At 41.9% G+C, this 24,833-nt stretch overlaps 1 protein-coding gene across 2 annotated transcripts in view; it reads right to left on the reverse strand.

Annotated features, from left to right (window-relative positions):
* RBL2 (RB transcriptional corepressor like 2) overlaps positions 1-24,833 on the reverse strand; it is a 176,289-nt gene that overhangs the window by 115,506 nt on the left and 35,950 nt on the right. For both annotated transcript variants that reach the window (XM_073604963.1, XM_073604962.1), the window contains exon 4: positions 4,495-4,559. In XM_073604963.1, coding sequence (XP_073461064.1) covers positions 4,495-4,559 — 65 coding nt within the window. The remainder of the gene's footprint in view (positions 1-4,494; positions 4,560-24,833) is intronic.

Genomic DNA, 24,833 nt, shown 5'->3' on the forward strand with positions numbered 1-24,833 from the left:
CACATGTAGCTGTGTTCAGAATTAGGCCTCATTCCCACAAGGCTAATCCGCTCAGCTCTGTCCACCAGCTCAGCAGGAGATCTCTCTGTTTATCTCCGCTGAGCCAGCGGATGACAGGTGCGTCTCTGCTCACTGAGCGGGGAGGGGCCTGTCAGAGTGCCGCCGATTTCTATGGAGGGATCAGATGAAAACGGACAGCATGTCCGTTTTCATCAGATCTCATCCGATCCGATAGGACGGATGTGAACGTATCGCCGTACGTCTGATTTTAGCGGATCGGATATCAGCGGACATGGTAACCGCTGACATTCGTCGCTCCATAGACCTGCATGGAGCGTCTGTTCGGGTCCGCCTAAAATACCATTGATAAAGGAGCGCACCACAATGCGCATGCTCTGAAACGCTTTGCTTTACAGCAGTACAGCGCCACCACCTAATCTGCGCTCCAGCCTTCCACCTGACTGCCTGACCAAGCTTCGTTCTGGACAGCGATCCACGATCGAGACCCGGAAGTCGGCACAACAACAGCAGGCAGCGTTGAGGAAGCAGGCTTCTCTTATCTGTGAGCACGGACATGGCCTCTACTGACTTTACCCCTGCCGGACTACACAGTCTTTACATGTGAGTGTGATAATGGAATTGTATCATTAAATCTTTACAATCTTACTAAGAGGCGCCTTTGTTGTTTATTCCGCCTAAAATACTGACAGGCGGACCTGAACGATCCGTTCGTGTGAAAGGGGCCTTAAGCAATCACATTCAAACTCATGTTAAATAGGAGTCAGTACACACCTCCCATCATTTAAAGTGCCTCTGATTAACCCCAAATAAAGTTCAGCTGTTCTAGTAGGACTTTCCTGACATTTTCTTAGTCACATCCTACCGCAAAAGCCATGGTCCGCAGAGAGCTTCCAAAGTATCAGAGGAATCTCACTGTTAGAAGGTATCAGTCAGGAGAAGGGTACAAAAGAATTTCCAAGGCATTAGATATACCATGGAACACAGTGAAGACAGTCATCATCAAGTGGAGAAAATATGGCACAACATTGACATTACCAAGAACTGGAGGTCCCTCCAAAATTGATGAAAAAGACAAGAAGAAAACTGGTCAGGGAGGCTGCCAAGAGGCAGAATATCTTGGAAGTACTGGCTGTGTGGTGACAACAATCTCCCATATTCTTCATTTGTCTGGGCTATGGGGTAGAGTGGCAAAACAAAAGCCTTTTTTTATAAAGAAAAACATCCAAGCCCGGCTACATTTTGCAAAAACACACCTGAAGTCTCCGAAAAGCATGTAGGAAATTGTGTTATGGTCTGATGAAACCAAGGTTGAACTTTTTGGTCATAATTCCAAAAGATATGTTTGTCGTAAAAACAACACTGCACATCACCAAAAGAACACCATACCCACAGTGAAGCATGGTGGTGGCAGCATCATGCTTTGGGCTGTTTTTCTTCAGCTGGAACGGGGGCCTTAGTCAAGGTAGAGGGAATTATGAACAGTTCCAAATACCAGTCAATATTGGCACAAAACCTTCAGGCTTCTGCTAGAAAGCTGAATATGAAGAGTATGTCTTTTAGCATGACAACAACCTAAAGCTTACATCCAAATCAAGGAATGGCTTCACCAGAAGAAGATTCAAGTTTTGAAATGGCCCAGCCAGAGCCCAGGCCTAAACTTATGTTGAAGTGTTTTTTTTTTTCTTTTTTGATTGGATAGGTTTTATAACAGAAAGTAGAAAATATCGATTTTTTTTTTTTTTCAAAATGTTTGGTCTTTTTTCGTTTATTTAGCAAAAAATAAAACAGCCAGTGGTGATTAAATTGCACCAAAAAAAACTGTTTGAAAAAAAAGGTATACATTTTATTTGTGTACATTGTCGCACAATTGCCAGTTAAAGTAGCACAATGCTGAATAGCAAAAAATGCCCTGGGCATGAAGGGCATGAGATCAAGAGATAAATGAGATACATTAAAAACAATAAATCACAGTGAGACTTACATGCGGTTCTCATCCTTCATTTTGTGAGTTAAATTACTACATAAACAATTTATTATTTTTAATGGTACTGACTCTTCCTTGTCTTCCTGTTTTATGATGGCTTATGATCATTTGGGGGAGATGTTCACTATTACTGGGCAGTGAAGGTGACGCTGACTTAACTGGCTGCTTGTATCCTTTACCACTAAAGCGCCGATTACCTTCTATAATCTAGAGGTGATTTTTTTTTTCTGGTAATGTTCCAAAGCTCACTTTATGGACATTTCTGATTTGTTGTTTAACACATTATGTGATTTGCACTTTATTCCTTCTGAGATTTGCTTATGATTTATTACACACATCATAATGGTTTACACTTATTTGGATTTTTGATATATGTTTATGGCAAGACCCTTAATACAAAAGAAGGTACGCTATCCCTTTAAATATTTTGTCTAGTATTCTGGTGTTAGAGTGCTGCTGTCCTACACATTATATATTTTATCTAGTTACACAGAGCAGTTTTTTCATTTTTTTTGGTTAGTTTTTGATTACTTCTGCACACACACTATTTACATTTTTACTCTCAACGCTGCATGACCACACAAATAAATCAAGGGGCTGGAAAACACCAGGATATAAGTAAACCCGATGCTTCAGTATTGACCAGTGGTCCCTAAACAGCAGCCCTCTGCTTGCATCTAACTGGCCATTGGGGCACCATTCCTTATATTGATACCAACAATAGAATAGGGCACATTTCCTCCCACTGACACTGTTGATGGAGCACGGTTATTCCCAATGGACACCAACAATAGGGCACATTTCCTCCCACTGACACTGTTGATGGAGCACGGTTATTCCCAATGGACACCAACAATAGGACACATTTCCTCCCACTGACACTGTTGATGGAGCACGGTTATTCCCAATGGACACCAACAATAGGGCACATTTCCTCCCACTGACACTGTTGATGGAGCACGGTTATTCCCAATGGACACCAACAATAGGGCACATTTCCTCCCACTGACACTGTTGATGGAGCACGGTTATTCCCAATGGACACCAACAATAGGGCACATTTCCTCCCACTGACACTGTTGATGGAGCATGGTTATTCCCAATGGACACCAACAATAGGGCACATTTCCTCCCACTGACACTGTTGATGGAGCACGGTTATTCCCAATGGACACCAACAATAGGGCACATTTCCTCCCACTGACACTGTTGATGGAGCACGGTTATTCCCAATGGACACCAACAATAGGGCACATTTCCTCCCACTGACACTGTTGATGGAGCACGGTTATTCCCAATGGACACCAATAGGGCACATTTCCTCCCACTGACACTGTTGATGAAGCACGGTTATTCCCAATGGACACCAACAATAGAGCACATTTCCTCCCACTGACACTGTTGATGGAGCACGGTTATTCCCAATGGACACCAACAATAGGGCACATTTCCTCCCACTGACACTGTTGATGAAGCACGGTTATTCCCAATGGACACCAACAATAGAGCACATTTCCTCCCATTGACACTGTTGATGGAGCACGGTTATTCCCAATGGACACCAACAATAGGGCACATTTCCTCCCACTGACACTGTTGATGGAGCACGGTTATTCCCAATGGACACCAACAATAGGGCACATTTCCTCCCACTGACACTGTTGACGGAGCACAGTTATTCCCAATGGACACCAACAATAGGGCACATTTCCTCCCACTGACACTGCTGATGGAGCACGGTTATTCCTAATGGACACCAACAATAGAGCACATTTCCTTCCACTGACACTGTTGATGGAGCATGGTTATTCCCAATGCACACCAACAATAGGGCACATTTCCTCCCACTGACACTGTTGATGGAGCACGGTTATTCCCAATGGACACCAACAATAGAGCACATGTCCTCCCACTCACACCGTTGATGGAGCACGGTTATTCCCACTGACACCAACCATAGGGCACATTTCCTTCCACTGAAACTATTGATGGAGCATGGTTATTCCCACTGACACCAACAATTGAGCACTATTACTCCCTCTGGCACAAATAATGGGGCACTATTCCTACCACTGACATCAACAATGGGGCATCATTCCTAGCACTAATACCCAGGAAGTTGCCATTATTCCTGATACCAATGACTGTGTACTTTTCTTTCCTCTGTCACAAACGGTGGGGTACTATTCCTCAAACTGACGCCAACAACAGGACATATATTCTCCTACTGATGCCAACAATGGAGAACTATTACTTCCACTAATACCTACAATAGGGCATTTCCTCCCCTCACTGACCACAGGCCCCAAGGTAATTTTTCATTCCCACTGACCACTGTGTCTGAGGCATGTTTATTCCCACTGATGCAGGGGCATCTTTTACTTCCAACAGGCGACAGTAAACCAACCCTTTGTTTAGAAAGTCTGGGGGCCCAAATTTGACAATTTGCTTGTGTTAAGAAAGAAAATACATAAGATTATTCACTGTACCTTTTGCATTGATGAACAGCACCCAGCAAAACTGAAACACTTCAGAGACTGTACAGGGTTGGCGCCTGGAAATAAAGGCAGACAGATATCAATTAATGACAGTGACAGCTGAAAAAATGTAGAGGAACCAAACCAGTACCACAGCCCATAACTGATAAAATGCTGATAGATGATAGAAGATACATAGAAGAGGTTTTCTACTTCCGTGTGCCTTCAGTAAATCAACTCAACCTATATTGTACTGACAATATGGGGTGAGTTGATTTACTGAAGGCAAATAAATAGGCTGTTAACCTTGTGAGGAAACTTTCCCTCATCTTAGTGAATAAGGTGAAGCTCTATTGGCTTGCAATAATCAAATCATATACAAGCAAAAACTTTTATTTTTAATCCTCTGCACTGGGTCAGGCATTTGTGAATTTTCACCACAATCACTAAGTTAAGTGAAAAACGCCTTGCAAAGTAAAAATTACCTTTCGAAGTGAACAGCCTATTTGCCTTTAGTAAATCAACCTCTATGTCCAGTATTGCCATGCTAAGACATGCCAATTAATTTTACACAAGATTTCTAAATTCTCAGTATCAGTGATATGCAACATTCTGGTACCAGAATATGACCTGCTAAGTTCCTGAACACGCAGGTGTCAACAAGGCACTGGGACCTTTGAGGAGTTTGGGGGTAGAAAGGTTGTATAGCGTTTATTGGCTCAAAAAAAAGGAAGCTCCGTATTTAGCTTAACCTTAACCTACCTCATTTTTACGCACTACCTGATCCCCATGCATGGACCAAGTATAAGATCAAATTTATTTCCCATATAGTGAGTAAAGGTCACCTCCTTTCATTTTCCACAATCAGTGCTAATTTCAATGTTCCAACTACCTATTACTTTTGATGCTGGCAGTTACCTCACGCATTTAGTAGCCAGTTTCTCCACTCCCAAGCCCTAACTCTTTTCCCTGTGGATCTAGAGCAAGCCTACCTCTGCACTGTATAACCATTTATGTACGATTGCTCTTACGGATATGTCTCTCTCTGGCAGAGGTGGTTTGCTGACATTCCAGATCTGGATGGCGATGACTGGTCTGATATTTGGGACTTTCCCTTTAAGAAACTGGTCTCTCTTTGTGGCAGGCTCATCCAAATTAAGATCCACTTGGAGTACTTCACCCCTTACCAGGTACACAAAATGGATCCAAGTGTTTACCAAGGCTGTTGGCAGTGCCCCCATTCTCCTGGAAATTGTATCCATATCTTTTGATCCTACCCTGCCATCGTACAATTTTGGGAGTCGGTCCTTCAAGTCATTGATTCCATCTCTAGCGTGGTTGTTCTTTTCTCCCCACAAGTCTGCCTCCTGAGCCTTGTGGATAAGTTGGCTTCAACAATAGCAGAACGGACTATGCTGGGACTGCTCTTAATTATGAAAAAATCAATCAATCTTGCCTGGAAAAAGCCTGCCCCGCCCACAGTGGCATTCTGGAAGCAACTGGTCAACTTCCTTTATATAAAGACACTGTTTTTGTATGTTTCTTTTGTATTGTTTTTTCAGCTCTGTCCCTCTGTGCTGTGTTGGCCAAGCCGCCCTCTGAGTGGGCTCTGTTTTTCGCAAAACCTTAACCGCATGCCAACCAGCGCACGACGATGTACGTTGGCACAATGGCATGGTTGGGCAAATGGGCGTACAGGTACGTCGCCTTCAAATCGCTGCATTGTGGGTGAATGCCTGCTGCATACTCCGTGACCATGCCCGTGGGTCGCATGCACTAGATGTCCGCCGGGGGCCCGCAATCGTGTCACGGAGCGGCAGAACGGGGGAGATGCCTATGTAAACAAGGCATTTCCCTGTTCTGCCTAGCAACGTGACAGAGATCTACTGCTCCCTGTCATCGGGAGCAGTGATCTCTGTCATGTTCTAGTGAGACATTCCCCCCACAGTTAGAATCACTCCCTAGGACACACTTAACCCCTTGATCGCCCCTAGTGTTTAACCCCTTCCCTGCCAGTGTCATTTACAAAGTAATCAGTGCATTTTATAGCACTGATCGCTGTATAAATGACAATGGTCCCAAAATAGTGTCAAAAGTGTCCGATGTGTCCACCATAATGTCGCAGTCATGATAAAAATCGCAGATCGCCGCCTTTACTAAAAAAAAAAAAAAAAAAATCATAATAAAAATGCCATAAATCTATCCCCTATTTTGTAGATGCTATAACTTTGCACAAACCAATCAATATACGCTTATTTTTTTTTACCAAAATTACGTAGAAGAATACATATCAGCCTAAACTAAGAAAGAAATGTGTTTTTTTATATATTTTAATATATATATTTTTTGGGGATAGTTATTATAGCAAAAAGTAAAAAATATTGTTTTTTTTTGTTTAACCACTTGCTGTCCACGCTTTATCGGAATGACGCCCACAGTGTGGACCTGAATTTCCGGGAGGCCGTCATATGATGGCCTCCCCTCTGCATGCGCCCCCTGCAGGGCGCGTGCTGTGATCACAGAGAGGCCCCATTCACACTTTTTGTGATTAGCTGCAGGAGACCAAACGGGAGTTCCCTGTGACTGGCTGGGGGCAGGAAGGCCCATTGAAACCAATTGGAGGCTGAAGGCTCCAGCAAATATTTGCTGCAGATCACTGCAGCAATTACCTTTAGATGATTGACCCTAAACACAGACATTAACAAGCATAACTTTAAAGAAATACTTAAACAATGCTGGTTACCGTTTTAAGGCCTCTTGCACACGACACTGATGTTTTAACATCAGCATTTCTGGAAGTAATTTTAGGCGTTTGTGTTGGGCGTGTGCGCATTCATGCATATGGGTGGCAAAATACTGACCAGCAAGGCAGATTTTTTTATTTTTACTGATTAATACACAGCGCTTGTTTACACGCCTGTGCACAGGCACAATGAAAACAATGGGCTGCATTTTAGATTAGTAAAAGAAAAAAAATTGCTGTATGCCTGAAAACTTGAGCGTCTTCAGGCAGCAGTGTGTAAGAGGCCTAAGTGTTTTTTATTTAAAGGCCCCTTTCACACTGAGGCACTTCTAAACTGCCAGTAAACTGCCAGTAAAACACTGAGCGCTTTTGAAGAGCTTTTCAGGCGCTTTTGAAGAGCTTCCAATGGAGAGGGGTGTTTTTTCACTGTCCTCCCAGCGCACTGCCCCAATGTGAAAGCATTCATTGATTTTAATTGAAATAGTTTTTCGTGAGCTTTTCAGGTGCTTTTTTTAGCGTGAAAGCGCCTCAGTGTGAAAGGGGTCTAAAATGTCCATTACATTAATTATTTAACTTAGAAAATATTCAGATACCATTACTATTGTATTTGAAAGGTTTTCATTAATATCATTATATTCTCTATTTGTCCACTAGATGGTGCTAGTCCATAAAAAACAAAACAAATGTACTGGGTTAATAGATCATATATACCAACCATATAGTTTTAACATAATTTTAGTTTATTTTTTATTTAAAATTTTATGCATTATGAATTCATGTATTTCCTTTATGCATTTTTCCTATCTCATAGGACACTTTTAATTGCTCACAACATCTTGCCTAAGTCCTAGGATATTTGGGTGTACCAACATGGACGATTTGGTGGAAGTGAAGTCTGCTGCACATCTAACCAAACATAGAAAGAGGATGTGATGTCACTCTCAGCCACTTAGTTATTCAGAATAGGTGTGGGTGGGAGGAGTTGAGCCCTTTATATTGACACATTACACCACCTGGGGATATCTTTTGACAACGTCTCGTGGGTGGGACAAAGCGCATCAGTTGACCACGGGCCAGTGAGACACAAGCCATTGGCCACTTCCGGTTCCAACACTGTTTTTAAAGCTTTTACATGTGAGTGGATATTGTTCGTTTTTATGTAATAAACAAACAGAATTACGCTATATTGCTCTTTTTGCCATTTGTACCTATTCCTGGTTTGCTGAGGACAACCTATGCTTCAGTTGGTGACACAGCACGTGGGACTACAGAGCCCAGACACCCTCTCAAGTGTCTGTGACTTCTGTTATGGGAGTCCTGGATTTATGGTGAGTGAGAGGGCACACAGAGGGGAGCACGAATTGCACAGATGATCTTCCCAGCACTTGGCACTTTATATCGCACATCCGAATAATTTCGAAGTTGCACTGCAAAGTTTTTGAAGTTCACAAACTTTATATTTTGGACTCTTAACCACCTCAATACAGGGCACTTACACCCCCTTCCTGCCCAGACCAATTTTCAGCTTTCAGCGCTCTCACACTTTGAATGCCAATTACTCAGTCATGCAACACTGTACCCATATGAAATTTGCGTCCTTTTTTTTCACACAAATAGAGCTTTCTTTTGGTGGTATTTAATCACTAGTGGGTTTTTCATTTTTTGTGCTATAAATAAAAAAAAAGACCATAAAGTTTGTGAAAAAACAGCCTTTTTCTTTGTTACTGTAATAAAATTTTGCAAATTAGTAATTTTTCTTCATAAATTTTGGCCAAAATGTATACTGCTACATAGCTTTGGTAAAAATAGCCCAAATTAGTGTATATTATTTGGTCTTTGTGAAAGTTATAAAGTCTACAAACTATGGTGCCAATCTCTGAAAATTGATCACATCTGATCAGGCCTTCAGTACATCAGGTGTATCTCATTTCTTGAGACACTAAGGAAAGTACAAATACCCCCCAAATGACCCCTTTTTAGAAAGTAGACATTCCAAGGTATTAAGTAAGTAGCATGTTGAGTTTTTTTAAGTTGTAATTTTTTCCCACAATTCTTTGCAAAATGAAGATTTTTTTTTTTTTTTTTTTTACAAAATTGTCATATTAACAGGTTATTTCTCTCACAGAGCATATGCATACAACAAATTACACCCCAAAATACATTCTGCTACTCTTCCCGAGTATGGTGATACCACATGTGTAAGACTTTTACACAGCCTGGCCACATACAAAGGCCCAACATTGAAGGAGCACCTCCAGACATTCTACGAGCATAAATGACACATCTTATTTCTCAACCACCTATTACACTTTCGAAGGCCCTGGAGCACCAGGACCATGGAATTGCCCACAAAATGACCCCATTTTGGAAAGAAAACACCCAACGCATAATCTATGAGGCATAATGAGTCTTTTCAACTGTTCATTTTTTTCCAGAAGTTTTTGGAAAATGTGTTTTACACAAAGTTGTCAATTTATAAACTATTTCTAACACATAGCATGTATATAGCAAAAATTACACCACAAAATACATTCTGCTACTCTTCCCAAGTATGGCGATACCACATGTGTGAGACTTTTTCACAGCCTGGCCACATACAGAGTAGTACCTTCAGGCGTTTTCGGAGCATAAATTACACATCTCATTTCATTCCTACCTATCACACTTTTGAAGGTCCTTGAGCACCAGGACAGTGGTATTACCCACAAAATTACCCTGTTTTGAAAAGCAAACACCCCAACGTATATTCTATGAGACATGGGCTGCAGATAGGTACTCGGGTACTCTGATGGGCTGCAGATAGGTACTCGGGTAACTTGATGGGCTGGTGATAGGTACTCGGGTACTCTGGTGGGCTGGTGACAGGTACTCATGTGCTCTGATGGCCTGGTAACAGGTACTCAGGTACTCTGATGGCCTGGTGACAGGTACTCGGGTACTCTGATGGGCTACAGATAGGTACTCGGGGACTCTGATGGGCTACAGATAGGTACTCGGGGACTCTGATTGGCTACAGATAAGTACTCGGGGACTCTGATAGGCTGGTGACTGGTATTCGGGTACTCTGAAGGACGGTGACAGGTACTCAGTACTCATATGAACTGTGACAGATACTCAGATGGACCGTGACAGGTACTCGGGTACTCAGATGGACTGTGACAGGTACTCAGATGGACTGTGACAGGTACTCAGGTACACATATGGACTGTGACAGGTACTCAGGTACACATATGGACTGTGACAGGTACTAGGGTACTCAGATGGACTGTGACAGATACTCAGGTACACATATGGACTGTGACAGGTACTCGGGTACTCAGATGGACTGTGACAGGTACTCTTTATTTGGGGGGGCAATCAGTGTGATTGGTGTACACTGTAAGCGGTAACGAGATGTTACCGCAATCTCCTTCTCACACACGATCAGTGAGTGAGGAGGAGAACCCGGTAACATCTTGTTACCGCTCTATGTTTACATTTAATGATTGGCTGTGAAAGGATCACAGCCGATCACGTGGTAAACAGCTCGCAGTCAATGGCTGTTTACCAGCATCGGTGATGAGCAGTGTTCTAGGGAACACGACGCCACCGACGCGCACGCATTATCTGGGGGAATGTATTATTAGCATAGCACAAAGTAGCGCTCTTATTTTGATCACATAATTAATCCTGTCTGTACTGTGTTTGCAGTTCTTCATTATCAGTCATCAACAAGATCTGAACACTGTTTTAATATAGCTTAAAGGAGTAAACCCTCAAGGTTTTTCACCTTAATGCATTGTATGCATTAAAGTGAAAAACCTGCGCTGCAGCTGCCCCCTAGATCCCCCCTTTTTCTTACCTAAACCCGATCGTTCCAACGATGAGTACGAGCCCAGCAGCTCCAGCCGTTGTCTCTGGTCCCCATTGGATAGATTGATAGCAGCGGGAGCCACTGGCTCCCGCTGCTGTCAATCTAATCCAGTGACACAGAAGCCAGGGGTGGGGCCCAGTCCTGCTTTCTGTGTCAATGGATGCAGCAGCAGAACTCGGGAGCATGCCCGCATGGGTGCCCCCAGGCAAAGCACCTCACTGTGGGGGCACCCGATGGAAGAGGTGGAGCCAGGAGCGCCGCTGGGACACCCCAGAAAAGGAGGATCGGGGCGGCTCTGTGCAAAATTCTCCCATCAACACTGACCATGTTGATGGGGGAATCGATCATTTTTCTTTCCTTCCACCCATGGTAGAAGGAAAGAATATTGTATAATGTATGGCCTGCCTTACTGGGTGTGGGGCAAAGACACTGTGAGGCTGTCCAGAAATTCTTAGAATCAGGGATGACACCCTCAGGCATGACACAAATATCTAAAATGGTAAGACTTTTTTTTTTATTAACCCACTTCCCGACCGATGTATGTATATATTTACGACCTCAGAAAGTGGTGATGATATCTGGATGATGGCCGAAGCTGCAGATATTATTCTTTAGACCCAGCAATTCCTTTTCTGAACAGCCGTTTGATCAATTTTTGCAATGGCCCCCTCCTCCTGCCACCACCATTTCTGAGTGCTCTCGTCCCACCGGGGAGCCCGGGGCTACTACCGGCAGGCATGCTGGCTAACTATAGAGATGAAGGAGGAACTTCTGTTCCCGGTTCATCTCTATGGTGTATGAAATTGGAACTAATGAGGATTTCATTATTTACATTTTTGGCCATTTGTTTACTAGCTGTAACTGGCTAGTGAAGGAGCCAATCAATTCGATCTCAGTTTGATTCAGAGGACAGAGGAGAGATCTGGGGTTTAATAGACCCCAGATCTCCCCGTAAAGAGGACCTGTCACGGCCCATGCTATCCCAAGGATGTAGTTTATCCCTTGTGATAGCAATAAAGTCGATAAAAAATATGTAAAGGTACTGTGTCAAAAAATACATTTAACCACTTCAGACCCGGATTTACCCCCTTAATGACGGGCCATTTTTTGCGATATGGCACTGCGTCACTTTAACTGACAATTGCGCGGTCAGGTGACATTGTACCCAAACAAAACGTATGTCCTTTTTTTCCCCAAAAATAGAGCTTTCTTTTGGTGGTATTCGATCACCTCTGCGGTTTTTATTTTTTGCACTATAAACAAAAAACAATTTTGAAAAAAAACACAATATTTTTTACTTTTCTTCTACGTATTTTTTGCATTATAAACAAAAAAGACTGACAATTTTGAAAAAAATTTTTACTATTCTTCTATATATTTTTGGTAAAAACAAATCTCAGTAAGCATATTTTGAATGCTTTGCACAAAAGTTATAGCGTCTACAAAGTTGGGGAAAGATTTATGGTATTTTTATTTATTTATTTTTTTTTACTAGTAATGGCGGTGATCAGCAATTTTTAGCGGGACTGCGACATTGCAGCAGACAGATCGGACACTTTTGACACTTTTTTGGGACCATTGACATTTATACAGCGATCAGGGCTATAAAAATGCACTGATTACTGTATAAATGACACTGGCCAGGAAGGGGTTAACACTAGGGGGCGATCAAGGGGTTAAGTGTTCCCTAGGGAGGTGTTTCAAACTGTGGGGGAGTGGACTGACTGAGAGAAAAGAGATTGCTGTTCTTGATCACTAGGAACAGACGATCTCTCTCTACACTCCTGACAGAACGGGGATCTGTTTGTTTACATTAATATTATTTAAGGCACTTATATAGCGCCGTCAATTTACACAGCGCTTTACATATACATTGTACATTCACATCAGTTCCTACCCTCAAGGAGCTTACAATCTAAGGTCCCTAACTCACATTCATATACTAGGGCAAATTTAGACAGAAGCCAACCTACCAGCATGTCTTTGGAGTGTGGGAGGAAACCGGAGTACCCAGAGGTCTGTGGAGCGATTGTGGGTGGCCGGCGGACATCACGGCCGCTGACCACCTGCATCGGCTCCGGTGCTGTGCCACGGGCGCACCCGCTGTATCTATTACACAAACCAATGTACCGGTGCAGCGATTAGCATAATAGAGCCTACCTGCCGCAGTATATCGGCGGCAGCTGGTCGGCAAGTGGTTAAAGGAGAAGTATAGCCAAAGCTATCTTGGCTGTATTTCTCCTGGGGATCACAGGAGTGCAGTTTGTTCTGCACTCCTGTGACCTGCATTCAGCTGACAGTGGACTAAAGGCTGCTGTCAGGTGACATCCCAGAGCCGGTCCAGGCTCTAAAAAGATCCTGACCATATTGGATCCACCCAGTAGTCTGTACCTGCAGCTTGCTCAGGCTTTCAGCAATCTGCTGAGAGCCTGAGCCAGCCGCTCCCGCCCCTGCACAGCTCAGCGCTCCAGTGTGTGCTAGAGGGGTAGAGCAGGGAGCCAGTGATTAACAGTCACCAGCTCACTGCAGCCTGTAGACTGAGATCTATGTGTTTAGCGGTGTTTGTACTGGAAACCAAGCATGATGAGCTATCACTTGCACATAATGATCTTAGAAAAGACTTTGAACTTCTATCTGAAAACTACTCATATTTACAATCACAGGTGGAAGATTTAGATAATCAAAACTGCAGGAACAACCTAAGGATTTGTGGCATCCCAGAATCAGTTGCTGACCTGATGCCTGCAGTATCTAAACTATTCTACAATCTCCTTACGGAGTCACTTCCATCTTCATTTGCATGTGACAGAATCTTTAGGGCCCTGCGTCCTAAACCAACTCCAGACAAACCTCCATGTCATCATTCTGTGCATGAAGGATTTTATCACAAAAGAAAGCATATTAAGAGCATCCAGAAATATGCACAACACTGAATTGGATGGCACAAAAATCATTTTTTTTCCTGACATCTCCCAAGCTACTCTGGAAAGGAGACGTAAAATGAAGGAAATCACTTCTGTATTACAATCTGCTCACATAAGATACAGGTGGGGATTTCCTTTCAAATTAACAGTGCCACACAATAGCACTGTTTACACAGTCTTTAATGTCTTGGGAGGGAAAGGATCTCCTGATGAAGTTGGGTCTTTTGGTTTCAGTTGCAGAAGTAAGACCTCCTACTACTCCTCGTACTTTACCTATATGGGCTACCCCAGCCACACGTCGGGATCAAAGAAGATGGCAACAATATGGATACCTGAAGAGGATGTCTCATTCCTTCGGCTAACATAGTTTTCCCTCTTCAAAAAAACATAATCACGAAAAAGAAATTAAAAGGAAACATTGAACAAAGATTTCCACTTTTTTATCAAGCCTGAAGAAAGGTTATTAAAGTTTTGAAAGTTTGCAAGTTCCAATAACAGCTCAAAGTAAATAGTTGATCTACTCCTTTAAAAGAACACGAATTGATAGATCATATTACCTTTTATACAAAGTTATATGTTTTTCTTTTTCAACTTTTCAATATGATATACAGCATACACTTACTTTTTTGTTTTATAGAATCTTCACTGATTTGCTCCGCCTCCGTTAGTTTGTCCCCCAAATCACAGTGGGATCCCAAAAACATGGTTCAGTTTGCGGCGTTTTTTATGCAACTGATCACATGATCCATTGTTTTAATGGATAGGGCTCCTTATGTGAGTTTTGGACATTATTGTCCACACCAAAATGTTTCTTGGTCAGATGGCGTTCTACACCCTGACTCCCAATCTACATATATTACTTTTCATGGCGTTATTAAGGTACTCTATTGTTACAAGTTTTACAAAAGGTCTAACAAAATATTTTTTCCTCAAGGTGTTATATAGGTATAACCTTATGCAATGCAACGTTGATATATTCTCTACGATTACCATTATGGCTGTTCTACTCAACAAATACTCTATTCTCCATTTTTCACGAGCTTGAGAATAATATGAGTAATTATTCTGGTTATATAAATCTAGTTGTAGTGGTCCCTGCTATAGTGCATATCGCTTACTATCATATCAGTTCAATCTCTATCTCTGGTCACTACAATGGGACTTAAAGTATAAAATCGCACAATGTGCAAGGTTTTAATTCACCCAGTAAATGTAAAAATTTCGTAACTATATTAGGAGCGGATGTTATTTCACTGAAGGAAACCCACTTCGCCACCAATAATCACCGGCAATATTTTGTCTTATAGTAAACATTATTCTACAGACTATATTTCCAAGACTCGTGGTACTGCCTTCTTCATAAGGAGATCACTAGTCATGGAAATACACAACATATACAAAGACCCAGAGAGTAGATTCCTGATTCTGAAAGGCACTCTCAAAGGTCGCCAAATCACTATCGCCTCAATTTATGCCCCCAATGAGGCACAATTTACATTTTTCAAAAATGTCTGATATTCTTCACAGATATCATTCCCCCCACCTAAAAGTAGGGGTGGGGCTTTCATTTATCTGCAAATTCTGTACTTGATAGAAGCAGAGTTGTCCCTTTGTCAAATGCATTCCCCAAATCTCTTTCTAGCTCCCTACACTACCTCCAATTAATAGATACCTGGAGAGCCCATAATGTTGGCATAAGGGCGTATACTTTTTACTCTCATCCACACGAAAGCTATGCAAGATTAGACTATATTTTTGGAACCCCAATCCTTTTAGCTAACTATTCTAATGCTGACATCCATACATGCCCTTGGTCAGACCCTCACATTGTTTCTTTCACTTCCTCTCACATAGGCCTGGCCCCTACTCCATATAAATGGCGCATCAATGACTCTCTACTAACAGACTCCACTAATACCCAACAACTTACAACACAGTTAGTAGATTACTTTACTTAATATAACACCAAACATACCCTCCACCACTCTATGGACAGCACATAAGGCAGTTAGGAGAGGTCACCTTATTAATACTGCAAGAGCCAAAAATAAATCAAAATTAATGGATATTAATACCATTTCCAATCTCCATCTCCAAATTTATATAATCAAATCCAAGATAAAAGAAGAGCCCGTGACACATTGTTGTCTGCTGACACAGAAAAGTCTTTGAGATGGTCCAAAGCAAATTTCCTACTATATAGCAACTCTGCCTCTACCATGTTTGCTAGAAAGCTAAAACAATGTACAAACCCCCTGCATGTCTATAAATTATGAAATTCTAATGGAAATTTAGTCTCTCACCCTAAAGAAGTTATGGAGATTTTCTCTGATTTCTACAAGAATTTGTCATCTTCTCCTCATTCTTTACCAAAGCATTCTTCTTTGGATTGGCTTGGAGAAGTTTTGTTTCCCACTCTGTCTGTCCGGCAAATAGAAAAACTGAATGCCCCTTTTACCGCTATTGAAATAAGTGAGATTATCAAGTCCCTAAAAACTTCCACAGCACCTGGTCCAGACGGGTATTCTACCTTACATTTTAAAAAATGTTCCCATATTTTGGCCCATCATCTATCCAAATTATACAATTATATTTTACAAGGCAATAAATTTCCAGAGGAAATGCTTCTAGCCAATATGTGTCTATTACCTAAGCCCCATAAACATCACACCTCACCATAAAACTACTGCCCAATATCAGTTATAAATAATGACCTAAACATTTTTGTCCGTTTGATGGTGGACAGAATGGCGGCGGTCATCACCTCATTAATCCACCCAGACCAAATGGGTTTTATTCCAGGTAGACATATTACAGACAATTTAAGGCCTGTCACAAATATAATACAGGACGCTAACCTACAAGCAAACCCAGTAGTTATACTTAGCCTTGATATCCATAAGGCCTTTGACAGTGTCAGTTTGTCATACCTAGAACTACTCCCCAAATACGGTTTCTGCAATGAATTTATGCGTGGTTTTAGAGCTTTATATCAAAATCCTCAAACTAGAAATAGCCTTCCAGGTGAAAACTCTGAGTTCTTTGCATTAGGTAGAGGTACTAGACAGGGATGCGCCCTTTACCCTCTCCTTTTTGCCCTGGCCATTGAACCCCTCGCTTGTGCCATTCAAAATAATATTAATGTTAAAGAGGAAGTAAACTCTCCCACTCTGATGCTGCTTTTCATTTAGTCCATTATAATTGTAAAAATAAATATATAAGTAATTATCAAACTTTAGCCACTGTAATCCAGCCCAAATCGCATATTACTTACTGTTTAAAGAAACTTTAAAAAACTTGTTTCCAGAGGTTAGGCAGCGCCATCTTAAGTATTGTTTTCTGAGTCCACAGTAGAGTATATTTCCGCCCTTACATTGAGCACTTCCTGTACTGTTAACCAAGCCTCCTTCTCAATCCAAGGTTTCTATGGCAACCCTGCTTTACTGCTCAGAGCTGACTTGTTTGATTTCATAGTATTTACTTGTGCCAATTATCTAGTGTTTGCCTTTGTCAGTCTTATCAGCTTCAGCTGATAAGGCTGCAGTAATGCTGTTCGATGGCCAGGTTTACACTGCATGTGATGTCACATGGTCACATGGGGTGTAGTAGGAAGCTCTGAGTGATTATGCAGTCTCGTGGGCTTTCAGAGTTGTGCTGTAGGAAGATCTGATAATAGACAGACAAGTACACAGAGTGTGCCGTAAATCAGGGGAGATCTGGGCATGCTCAGTAAAGTCATTCTAAAGAACAAAAAGAATTACAACAATACTAAGCAAGTAAGGAGATATCTACAAGCAGTGTTCATTAGGGTTTTTTATGCTGATTTACATGGGACAAAGTTGTCAGGGAGAGTTTACAACCACTTTAAGGCTATACCAAAGGCCTCAAAGACTTTAAACTGAAGCTATACGCCAATGATGTTTTGTTGTTCCTTTTAGGCCCCTTGATATCCCTTCCAAACCTTATCAAGGAACTAGAAACATTCCAAGATCTCACCGGCCTAGGGGTTAACTTATCTAAATATACTGCAATGCCTATAAATATTCCACCTTTGTTAACAACATCCTTACAGGAGAGATTTTCTTTCTCAAGGACTTCACACTCTTTTAAATAGTTGGGCATCCTCCTTACCCCATCTTATAAAACATTTTTTCAAACCAATTATCCACCACTATTCACAAATATTAAAACACTACTAAAATTATGGTCTAATTATCACATCTCCTTTTTGGGGAGAATAACTGCTACCAAAATGGTGATTTTACCTAAACTATTTTTTTTATTTTAGAGCTTTACCCATACTGATCCCTAAGAGCACTACAGACTCCCTTCAAAGAGAAATTAACAAATTTATATGGCATAACAAAAAAACAAGGTTTGGTTACTCTGTCTTGTATAGATCCCAATCAAATGAAGGTTTAAGCCTTCCTAATGTATTGTGTTATTACCTAGCAGCAAGATTTACACAGTTAGCCCAATGATTTGCTCCTTCAAATCAAGTTCCCTGGTTACATTTTGAAAAACAATCATTTATATCATTCCATCTTCAAGGTATATTATGGTCCAGGTTGATTCAACCCAGCCAGATCTGTCCCTTAAATATAGTGGTGGCACACTCATTTCATTTATGGCACAGATACAAAGATACATTTTACTTGATTTCTCCCTCCCACACCCCCCCCTGCAACCTTTATAGGAGACCCCCGTTTCCCCCCGGCTTTTCGAAATAGCAACACTTTCTATATATGGAAACTACCCAACCTCACTACCTTGAAATCCCTATCCCTAAATAAAAAATTTCGTCCTTTTACAGATCTATGCGAAATATACAATATCCCAGTATCAGAATTACCACATTATACTCTAATTGAAACATTCTACCAAAAATACTTCTCTTCTACATTACAACCTCCTTATTCCCAATTTGAACAAATATGTATCTCCTTTCCAAGGGTTAAGGGATTGATCTCTCGTATTTACTGCTGCTTAAATGAATTTTCCATCTCAGAAAAGTGAAAACCAATGCTTCAATGGGAAATTGACTTAGACCAATCTTTTGCATCAGACTCCCACTGTGATCCAAAACCTACTGAAATGTACTCGCTCGATTTCAGTGAGAGAAATGGCCTTCAAGTTACACACAAGATGGTACCTAACGGGAGGCGTGGTTACCGCGCTGCTGGATGGACGCCTGAGAGTGTAGCTCCTCCAGAAGACCGGGGATCGTAACGACCAGAGGCAACACACCGACTCAACAGCATCCCCTAATACCCGCTATAGAGTATCGGCACCCACGGAGATGGGTAGGAGAAAGAAGGAGTCCACCGGCATAAAGAAGCTCCCGCACTTCTTCCTCCCCATAGAGCAGACGCGTGTCCAAGATGGCGCCGGCGGCTGTTCGCCGGCCTCGTCCAGCGGCTCCTCTCACTCCACACAGAGCCCTGTGTCAGCTGGAGCCTCCAAAGCCTCTCAGCCCAGATCGCCAGCGGCATCAACTCCAACGACACAGAGCCCTGCCAAATGCAAACCCAGGCTGTCTGCTGGCTCTTCTCCAATAGAGGAAAGCCTCAGCTGCAACTCTGCTAACACCACCAAAGAGCTGTCTGACACATTCAGCTCCTTCCCTGCTACCAGCCAACCTGTCTCTGAAGCCTTATTGAAAGATATGCTGACATCCCTGCGGGCCTCCTTAAATGTAGATATGACACAGTGTGTGACAAGCTTTAAAGCTGAAGTGCAGGAGCTAGGTGGGAGAGTAGACCACATTGAGAATAAAATGGCTGAATTTGCAGCTTCCCACAACACCTTAATAGATGCACACAATGATCAGGATGACCAACTAGAGCACCTCAAAGCCGCAGACATTGAAGACCGCTCGAGGCGGAACAATCTGAAACTTAGAGGTGTCCTTGAATCTGTGCAAAATGCACAATTGAACCAATATGCATGTGATCTGATCTGTGCGGCCCTACCGTCCATCCCAACCTCTGAAGTGGTAATCGACAGAGTACACCGCTTACCGAAACCCTCCTACCTCTCTGATGACATCCCCAGAGAGGTTATAATGCGAATATATTTTTATCACGTGAAAGATCAACTCATGGCCAGCTTCCGCAAAAAGGCCCAATTGCCTGAACAATTCTCTTGTCTTCAAATGTATGCAGACCTCTCCCAATACACTCTACAAAAGAGAAAATCACTCCTGTCAATCACGAAGGCTCTTAGAAATCACAACATCATTTATCGTTGGGGTTACCCAACAAAGCTTACCATTACTCAGAACACCACTTCCGTGATAACATCACTAGATGAGGGCCTGGCATTGCTCCGATCATGGGACATTACCCCAGAGCAAGAACCCACATCAAAGTCACCCCCTACCAAAGCAAACACCCAGGAGGACTGGCAAACTGTCTCTTACAAACGCAAACAAAAAGAAACACGCAGCTAGATCGCCTCTAGACCATCAATCTAAAGCAAATATAACACTTGACCACCCCGATCAGACGGAGCACTCTCTCCACGATGTTCCCTCTACAAACTTTGTGCAGCATCACTGCAATCAGATTCCAGTTGGAATTGCCCATATTTTTACTTACTGTTGGTTACCTTTTCTCTGTTTTTTCTGTTTTTGTTTTGTTCTTTCTACCTCACAAGGACTTTGGGCCTGGTATTCGAAAAGAGAACTCAGTAGGAAAACAAATTGATGTATCATCTACAGATTACACAAAAACCCTCACCTGTTCGTATGTCAACCTACCCTTGCTGATTGGAGGTAACATAAGCTTCTCAAATGATTTGTCTACATGGTGCTTAAAGTGACCTCATTCAATGTGAGAGGGCTTAATCACCCTGCAAAAAGAGCATCCCTCTGGAAAGAAGCTATTAAACTAGAAAGTGACTTAATCTGTGTACAAGAAACACATTTTCAAACTTCAGCTTCCCCTACTTTAAAGTGGAGTTCCACCCACTTTTACAACTGTTCAGCATCCCTCACTGTAAACGAATAGGATATTTTTACATTTTTTTTCTCAGCACCTACTGTATATCTGCTGTATTCATTTTTCACTTCCTCCTCCCTGGCCGCGGCCCATCGCATCATTTCCTGTTTGCAATGCCTTCTGGGAAGGGGCGGCAACTTCCTCTGACACTGCCGTTGCTATGGAAACCTGACCTGAAACCAATTACACTGCTTGTGCTGCACAGAGCATGTGCGAGATCTGCAAGGATGAGATCCAGGAAGAAATACAGTCTGGCTTCAGATGCCCACAATTAAGATGGCCACGGCCTGCTGTAAGTTTATAAAATAACAAACTACTGCTATAAACTAACAAAACAGACCTTAGTTTACAGACTAGCTTTACTAGAATACATTAAGCTTGTGTATTATATTTTTATATAAAATGTATAATTTTGGCCGGAACACCACTTTAAGTCATAAAAAATTCCCTCACATCATTACTGCATCCGCACCACACAAGAGGAAAGGTGTTCTCATTGCAATTAAAAATTCTGTAGCCTTCTCTCTACATGACTCTATTCGTGATCCAGATGGTAGATATCTGATCCTCCTATGCGACATCAACAACAGACCTTATACAATAGTTAATGCCTATGCTCCCAATACGCACCAACTTTGCTTTACAAGAAAACTGTTTCACAAGATCTCAAAACTTCGACGAGGTTCACTAGTGTAATGCGGGGACATTAATCTTACTGCAGACCCCCCATTTGGATCTGTCATCGAAGCCCAAACGCCCTCCCTCAGCACTTCAACCGCTATTTCACAGAAAAGATGTCTATGACACTTGGAGATGCCAACATGCTGAAGAGCGTGACTTCACCTTCCACTCAGTATGCCACAACTTGTACTCTAGATTAGATATGATCCTAGTGGACAAGGTGCTACTCCAGGCTGTGTCTTCCTCCATTATTCATGATATTACGTGGTCAGACCATGCACCAGTTTCCATATCAGTAATGGAGGAACACACACCCAATCCCACATATATTTGGAGAGTTAATTCACAGTTATTTAATTCACCCCAAAATGTCCTTGACATTAATAAGCACCTTCAAGAATTCTTTCAGCTGAACTCTAAGTCAGTCTCTAACCCGTTTGTTGTTTGGTGTTCTCATAAAGCCTTTATAAGAGGCATTTTTATACAAATGTGTTCACGTATTAAGAGGCAGAGGTCATTGCAGCTCGACAAATTACTGGGAGATATACGCATTCTAGAATCTACCAATAAAACAAACCCAAACTACTCCTCATGTAAAACCCTGTCCAAACTTCGTACAAACCTGCGACTATTGCTAGTGGAACAATATGATAAACATTTTAAAGCCCTTAAATTAGCACACTATTCTTCAGGCAACAAGGCAGGCAAATTCCTAGCAAATCGACTCAAAGCGAAAAAACTCCAATCCAAAATTGAATATCTATTAGACCCACAATCTCAGCAAAAAATTACTAACCCAAAGGGAATTGCAGATGCTTTTGTGTCCTATTATAGCTCCCTTTACAACTTAAAGTATGACCCCGACACCCCACAACCAAAAGACCTTGATATTAAGTCCTCATGCACACGGACGTTTTTACAGCTGCTTTTTTGAGCTTTTTTTGCAGCTTAAAAAGGCCTGTCTATGTTAGTCTATGGCTTCATGCCCACCTAGGCGTTTTTGAGCTGCAAGTGGCATAGGCGTTTTTAAGCTGTAAAAAAAACCCAGGACCAGTGGGTTCTGAGAGACGTTTCTCAGCTGTAAAAACGCTCTAACGCTGAAAAACGCTGAAAAACGCTCAAAAACGTCATTCACCAACGTTTTTTAGCGTTTTTGATCCATTGAAAAAAAAAAAAAAAAAAAAATTTGAAAAAAAAAAACGCTCAAAAACGCTAACGCGGAAAAACGCTCAAAAACGCTATTGCAAAAACGCTGAAAAAAGTTAAAAAAAATCACTGCAAAGATACTGGCGTTTTCATAACGTTTTTTTAACAGCCTGTGTGCATGAGGGCTTAATCATTTTTGGCTTCTCTCCAACTTCCTACTCTTACTAATGATCAATTGCAAGCACTTAATGCACCTATTACCCCTCAAGAGATTGCTAGAGCTATTCATTCCTTACCAAAGGGGAAATCTCCAGGACCGGACGGTCTATCGAATGACTATTATATGCAATTCCAAGACATCATTACTCCAAACCTCTCCTCAGTGTTTGCGGCTGCAATGGCTTTGGCCTCATTTCCCTCAGAAATGTTGCAAGCTTATATAGTGACGATACCGAAACCAGGCAAAGATCCTACCTATCCGACCAATTATAGACCAATCTCATTACTAAACACAGACCTCAAACTATATGCGAAAATCATAGCTCACAGATTGACCCCTATTCTACCAACCCTTATTAAGCCAGACCAAACGGGCTTTGTCACTGGTCGCCAGGCGTCTGACACAACAAGAAGAGTCTTGGGTATAATTCAACACGCCGGGGCGGGTCGGGTGCCTTCTCTGCTGGTCTCATTGGATGCGGAGAAGGCATTCGACTGTATCCATTGGCAATATATGAATAACACTCTTTAAGAAATTTGGATTTTCCGGACCTATATTATCGGCCATATTGGCATTGTATTCCACACCTTCTGCAAATGTATACACTTCCAACATGTTGTCCCGCCCCTTTTCCATTTCGAATGGAACTAGGCAGGGTTGCCCTTTATCCCCATCCATTTTTAATTTATTAATTGAACCTTTAGCAGAAGCAATAAGAGCAGCACCTAAAATTACTGGTTTTAAATTCCAGAGCAACTCCCATGTCATAAATCTTTTCGCAGATGACATAATCATCTTTCTAACAAACCCGGAAATATCTCTAGCAGCAACTCACGACATTCTTACAACTTTTACAAAGTTAATTACACTAAGTCCCTACTGCTAGACCTTGGTATAGATCCCATTCTTCGCAATAAACCTCAGGCTTCCTACTCATATACCTGGAGCACTGATGGACTTCCCTATTTAGGTCTCCGATTAGTGTCAGACGTCTCGCAACTAGCCAATGTCAATTACTCCCTTCTTATTAATAAATTATCAAAAGATGCTCAAAAAATGTCTAAGTGCAAGCTCTCTTGGACAGGCCGTCTCGCCACCTTTAAAATGTTCATGCTACCCCAAATACTGTATCTTTTTAGAACACTTCCTATACCTATTAAACAAACACACTTAATGGCGCTTAACAAAATATTGAGGACATTTGTGTGGCAAAATATGAAACCCCGCAGTTCCCATGCCCAGCTCTTAAAACATAAATATGCGGGTGGTATGGGCATGGTTGATTTACGTGACTATTGGGTGGCGACTCATCTGTCCCAACTTAAAAGCTGGTTCTTGACAGAAAAAGACAAAATGTGGGTTGATGTTGAACAATCTTGCAGTTCTACACCCTCACTTAAGAATTTACTACTGGCTGACACTTGGAAACCCAGATCACTAAAACACTTACCTCTCTCCACCCAGGCCTCCCTGGAGGCGTGGAGAACTCTCTGTTCCTTGAATCCCCCTCGGATGCAGAGAACCTCTATACCTAATCTCACTAAACGTTTTGGAAATATTAATCCCTGACTTGTCCCTTCAAAAATGGGAAAAGAAAGGAATTTCAAATCTTGACCACATACTCAATCAGAACACCCTAAAACCCTTTGTGCATATCCAAAACGAATTCAATATCCCGACTACAGACCACTACTTATATCTTCAAATTTCTCATTTTCTGAAATATATGTACACAAAGTTGGCAATATTTCATGGATAAACCTCCTTCTGTCACAGGAACCTC

Source organism: Aquarana catesbeiana, linkage group LG11 (genome assembly GCF_042186555.1).
Source record: "Aquarana catesbeiana isolate 2022-GZ linkage group LG11, ASM4218655v1, whole genome shotgun sequence".
Lineage (NCBI taxonomy): Eukaryota > Metazoa > Chordata > Amphibia > Anura > Ranidae > Aquarana > Aquarana catesbeiana.